The sequence below is a fragment of the Opisthorchis viverrini genome (assembly GCF_000715545.1).
Source record: "Opisthorchis viverrini unplaced genomic scaffold opera_v5_19, whole genome shotgun sequence".
Taxonomy (NCBI): Eukaryota; Metazoa; Platyhelminthes; class Trematoda; order Opisthorchiida; family Opisthorchiidae; genus Opisthorchis; species Opisthorchis viverrini.
Window position 1 is genome coordinate 1,220,197 of NW_008751675.1, and position 6,212 is coordinate 1,226,408.

The 6,212-nt window shown below is 45.6% G+C and overlaps 1 protein-coding gene across 1 annotated transcript in view; it reads left to right on the forward strand.

The window, feature by feature from the left end:
- Nucleotides 1–466: 466 nt before the first annotated feature.
- Nucleotides 467–6,212, forward strand: part of T265_01750 (hypothetical protein) — a gene marked incomplete at both ends in the record, with an annotated part of 21,582 nt that continues 15,836 nt past the window's right edge. Inside the window, 3 exons of the mRNA XM_009165840.1 lie at nt 467–740; nt 826–1,209; nt 2,962–3,197. Of these exons, the coding sequence (XP_009164104.1) occupies nt 467–740; nt 826–1,209; nt 2,962–3,197 (894 nt within the window). The remainder of the gene's footprint in view (nt 741–825; nt 1,210–2,961; nt 3,198–6,212) is intronic.

The window sequence follows — 6,212 nt, forward strand, 5'->3', positions numbered from 1 at the left end:
GTGTCACAGAAGCAACGGCCGATGATGATGAGTGTTCCGGCACACCACAGTACGCCTACCAATCACCCATCGCCGATCTGACAGCATAGAGTCAAGTTCAAATCTATGCCTTACATTTTCCGATGCCCCTTGTAATTGTTCCACTCGTTTGTTCGCAAAAAGAGTCTGTGTTTTTGCCAATGAGTCTTTTTCCGATACTAATGCACTGGAGTGGGGACATCAGTTAGATACCACGGCCGTTTAAATCATTACTGATTACACTCGAGATTTTTTAAATGCTGAATGACCACTCTGTGGTCGCCGATTTTATGAAGGGGACGATTCCCGAATCCTCTTCAAAGATGCACTAGTTTTTGGGTCACGTACAAATCAGTTTATTCAAATTGTCTGCTATCACCGATCACCACAAATTGATGCACTGTATCCATGAAACATTTCAGATCTAGTCTTTGGAGCACGGCTATTTATGTTCCGTTCATTCAACCTATCATGCCTCCACTCTTTGAAGCCTTGTTCGCGATACTTAAAAAAGCCCGACAAACTCTCCTTCGACGGCCAACTACGAATTCCGCCGCATACCTCAACTTGCGGTTCCAGATTCTTCAGATCTATCTCCGATGACTTCTGTGTTCCCAACAGTATCAGGGAACTCAAGGAAAGACTGTTTGCAGGCGACCGCCGAAGTTTGGCGCAATCAATTACTTTAATTGAATCTAAAAACCCTGATCGCCGAAGAGAAGGTCAGTATATTCTATCGGAAGCTATGAACTATCTTGCGGAAAGGGAGACACGAACTGGAACCTACACTTTTCGGATTGATTTCAGGTTTGTCAGGACCACCTGGTGCAGGAAAGAGCACATTCATAGAGGCGCTGGGTACTCGTCTTATCGGTCTGGTCCCATGGGTTTCTGATCTTCCTGAACAGGCGCAAAAGGGTCCATACGGAAAACGAGGCTCTAATGAGCCAGTACCCGTTCCAACCGAAAACCATCGCGTGGCTGTTCTAGCTGTTGACCCATCTTCTGTAACTACTGGAGGCAGTTTGCTGGCGGACAAAACGCGGATGTATGAATTATCGCGCCATGAGAATGCGTACGTGCGTCCATCCCCAAGTGGCGGAAATCTGGGAGGCGTGGCGCGGTCCACGAATGAAACTGTGCTCATTTGTGAGGCGGCGGGTTTCGATGTGGTTCTAGTCGAAACTGTTGGTGAGTCCAGTTTGATCGTCAACTTCTTGTGTTGTACTGTTCCTGAAGCCCGTTCTATAAATTCCATGTCCTGGTGGTCTTCGGGGAATCAACGCCTTCCTTAGTGCTTTGTTAATCGATCGGATTTAACGTTGGTAAGATGCCAACGCCAGCGAATTCATTAAGTCGGTCGTGCTGATAGATTTGTGGTTTTCAGAGTTTCGGCAAAACTCATTTGGGATATTTCTTTACTACACTTTACTTCACTTTTTTGACACTCATTGACTTCTGGTCATGGCTTCAAGCGTCTATCCAAGTGACTTATTTCGGGTATCATGGATAAAACAGGCTAGTGAGTTTGACTGATTCTGTCCAATCGCATGCCGATTTCATCTTTCCGTCCTTTCAGTAGATCCTAGATGATCCTATGGTCTTGTTGGAAGTCTCATATTTCGATAAAGTCGGTTTTAATCGGTTGGGATTGATGTGGTCCACGGAGTCGACCGTGGTGCTGCCTCCCGTAATGATAGTGGTTATACTATCACCCATGTAGGGCGATATTATTGCGGAAAGTTCACATGGGTTCAGGTCACTGGCTATCAACTCTCTATTAATTCAGTGTAAATCACGAGTTCTGTCGAATTTACGCCCCCCTAATTCGATCATATTCATTACCCACGTAGCGCTTCAAATTCAGATCTCAACGTGTACTTTTCCAACGCGTCTTGCCTCCAAACGGTTGTTTTCTTCACTAGTGACTCGAAAATCACCTCTGTTCACAAGAGACCACTGCTCGTAAAGTTTGGCCAATACCTGTCAGTGCGACCTCTCAAAATTTATGGCTACATGAACTATCAGATTTGTTCACACCGTTCCTCCAGAGCAACACACACGAGGAGGTAGTTGCGTCCTCGTCTAAACCCTTTCCTATTCTTTGAATAGCCACGGATTGCCCGTATTTCTGTTTTCATGTCCACGTTGCTAGATCTGTCGTCCTTTGGCCCAAGTTTTTCTTTTCACCTATTAACAGGCTCACCAACTTAGGTTCGAATCTCAATTTAACCAAACCAAGCAGCTTGTACCGGTGCCCAGGGATGAGTGACGTTCATACAAATCAGAATCGGTCTATAGCTGCTGTTAATACAGAGAGAGTCCCAGGTTTTGTAACTACTCATTAAAACCAAAACATAGCCAAAACCTTGTAAAGCCTCCATAACAGACAGGATATTACCCTTAGTCGACTGGACAATGGATCATGCTCCCCGATATAGTATCTCACGTACTGTCCGACTGAACTAAATTTACATCAATGAGCAAAGGAAGATTGACTCGTAGTCGAATGCTTGTCTTAAGCCCACAAAGAACGACGGTTATGTCAACAAAGCACAGTACGGGTCAACAGGTACGCTCACTCGCGTGCACGGTCTTCTTGAGATTCGTGAACCTGGTAACCCTCTATGCTTGTGTTATTTAACATCAGCGGTCTTCCTTACTCAACTGAATAACTACATTTCGAGTGTCTCTGAGGTCCTTCAGCTGAAAACTGCTCCGCGATGATAACGAGAAATTATATGAGTACAGGGCGGTTACAGTACAACCGTTCTCTTGTTTGATTCGATAAATGGAATGTGCTTCCAACTGGTTCCTTTTTCTGGTCAATACTCCCAGCTCGACCAGTTTCCGCTGTATTGAGCTGGCAGTGCGTAGTCGATGAGTTCAGTTAAACATTTTGCAAATCGATCGGTTTCATTGTTCCGTTTCTGGTTATCACAGGTGTCGGTCAGTCCGAAATTGCTGTCGCTGATATGGTCGACCTATTTATACTCCTTATTCCACCTGCTGGGGGCGATGAACTGCAAGGAATTAAGCGAGGTATTGTGGAATATGCTGATATCGTGGTCGTGAACAAAGCGGATGGAGACCTCATAGCCCCAGCTCGTCGAATCGCAGCAGAGTATTCCAATGCACTGAAGTACCAGCGAATGAGGAGACCGAACTGGCGTCCACAGGTAGGTTCATTGTAGTCGGTAGGCAGATGCTTATGTGACGCATGGAGTAGATCACTTAGCGTGAACAAAGCGGATGGAGACCTCATAGCCCCAGCTCGTCGAATCGCAGCAGAGTATTCCAATGCACTGAAGTACCAGCGAATGAGGAGACCCAACTGGCGTCCACAGGTAGGTTCATTGTAGTCGGTAGGCAGATGCTTATGTGGTGCATGGAGTTTCACAGTATGACCACTTAGTCTGTAAAACGGCCTTCCTCATTTCAATAAAACTTATCAGCGTAGGACAGAACAATCATTTTAGGAATAGTAAATCAAGTGATACTCCGGGACTCCCTGTTTTTGACACACAGCTTGGTGGCTAAATATTGACTGTATTTTCCAGCCCTGACTATATGGAGTGAACCAGCATCAGACTTCTGTTTTTATGCGTTTGTTCGCATATCCACGTGCTGCTCGTGGTTGGAACGAAGTGTGATGTTCTAAAATCCAGCTTAGCATGAAGGTGTCGTCCACGCCACTGCGTAGTCCAGACGGAACCCATCCTGATTTGGTATGGTTTTGGGCTTCTTCTCTCTCTCTCTCGATCGTTTGAGTTTGTGTGGGAGTGAATTAGTGCTGCGGGTTCCCGTACATATGTATTGTTTTTCTTGGGGATTGCGTCAGAGTGACCTTTGATGGTTGTCCGAGGAAGCTTCAGACAGACAAGTTGTGTAGGAAGGAAAGTCAATAATGGGTCAAATGGTTTGGGTACAGTACCGTTTGACCTTGAATCCGAAGTAAGACAGATTTGCTGACTGTCCCTTTATCGAATCATCCTTATCATCATCATCATCATTATCGACAGCATGNCAATGCTTCACTGCCATACAACCATGGTTTATTTGAAAGCCTTATTCTAAAGAAAAGAATAAAGGTGGATGGGAGAGGGACTTAGTGCTACCTTAACACAATCATTCCGAGGTGCATACACCTCCAGACATTCACTCAGGTAATCTGAATAGAAACTGACAACAAGAACGCAACTGACATCGGTTCGCAGCCATATCTTGTAGTGTCTCCAACCAGGCACAATGAGGATCACGCGGTCCCCATCTTAGAAGGCATGAGGATGGATGGCACCGACAGCACCCAAGCGTTTCGTAATCTCCTTCATACTCTTCTGCCAAGTCAAGGGTTGACCACCTCTCTGCTTAAGCCACTCTGAATTGGGCATTGAAAACAGCACTCTCTTCGGCAAACGATGGTTCGGCATACGCAACACATGTCCCAACCAACGCAGCTTCTGATGCTGGACACGTTCTTCAATGGAAGTACCCGTCGCACAACCGGAAACGCGCTTTCTAACTGCCTCGTTACGTATTCGCCGACACCAACCCACACGGGCTATAGTTCTAAGACAGCGATTGTCGACGTATTTGTTCCGCTGGTCGAACAGGCCAAGTCTCACAGCCATACAACAAAACAGCCCGTACTGTAGCTTGTTACACACATCTATTGAGATCCAGAGATACACCAGTCTGACGCCATATGTGTCTCAAATTAGCAAACGCGACCCGGGCATCACAGATTTGTTCATTGACCTCATCTGTCACACCACAAGAAGAACTAATCCAACTTCCAAGATACGTAAAACGCTCCACAACTTGCGTAGTTTTTACCTGGGTTGCAAGTGGTGTCTTAAGTGATTGCACGTCATCGAGCGTGACCTTACACTTTGTGGATGCAAAGTGCACACCAGAGGACGGGATGACTGTTCAGTTCATCCAAAAACCTGCGCCTTCTCTTCGAAGATGAGAACGATGTCGTCTGCGTACTCCAGATTGACAGGGTTTGCATCACAGGTTATTTGAACACCAGGGTTTTGGAGACTCTCCAGCGTTCATCTCATTATTTCATCAATCACGAAGTTAAAAAGGAATGCAGAGAGTGGGCATCCCTGACGGACACCGATTCGTGTGCGGAAGCTTTTGGAGAGCTCTCCGTGCACTCTCACACGTCCGGAATTCTGAGACTAGAAAGAACGTATTATGTTTACAAACTGCTTTTATTTAACCCAGTCGTGAATAGTGATGGGGTTGTTCCGAGCAACAATCCAACAGTAGTGCAAGCCGTCTTTCGCCGTATCAATCTAGCTACATCACAGTCCTATTGGAAAGAATATTCCAGTAAAAACACAGTTCTTTAGCACTTACACACACCAGCCAAATTTCAGAGGAGAGGAATTCAGCCGAATAAATTCCTTTCATAGGGTTGGGACCCGTGATCTTATCAGATTGTCCGGCTAACATATCAAAGGCTCCATAAAAATGTATCTTTTGAACTTAGAAATCCGACGAAATAGCGTACGTACAATCAGTCAGTTCTAATGGTGATTAAAGGCTGGTTTCTGTCTCTACAAGCCCAAAGCAATCACCAGTATGTTTAACGCAAAGGGCGGATCAAGTGAACAGAAGGAGCGTCCAACGCGATGCCTTCCATTTGCACAGTATTCTCCATTCTTCCGAATCCGTTGAACGTCTGTAGTGGTTTGTGCATGCTCAATTATTCAGTGTGAGCGAATCAGCATATCGCCTGAATGTCAGTGCAGAATACTAACCACCAAGGCAAATTACACGTTTGGAACTACGCACCTTCCCTGAAACCTGCTTTGACCGACACTACACTGATATTTTGTGTAGGGGGTCGGTCACCCATGTCCATTAGTGCTTCATTAGTGTTTCATTTGTGCTTGAAGTCTATCGAAATCATGTGTTTGAAACTTTCCCGAAAAAGTTTGGTGACAATCGGTAGATTTATTTCTGGGCAACGTTTCGCTTTTGACACAAAAGCTTCGTCAGACCAAGTGACCAGGTTCCAAGGTTGGTGGAGATTCAAGGCGGAAACAGGACCAATCAGCTAATTCGAGCTAAATTTCTGTTGGGTGTCGGCCGAGGGATTTTAGTGTATTAGAGTGGTTGAACAAGTGTTGGGTCGGTGGGGAAACCTACATGTGTTTGGGTCCAGCCTAGGGTCTAGT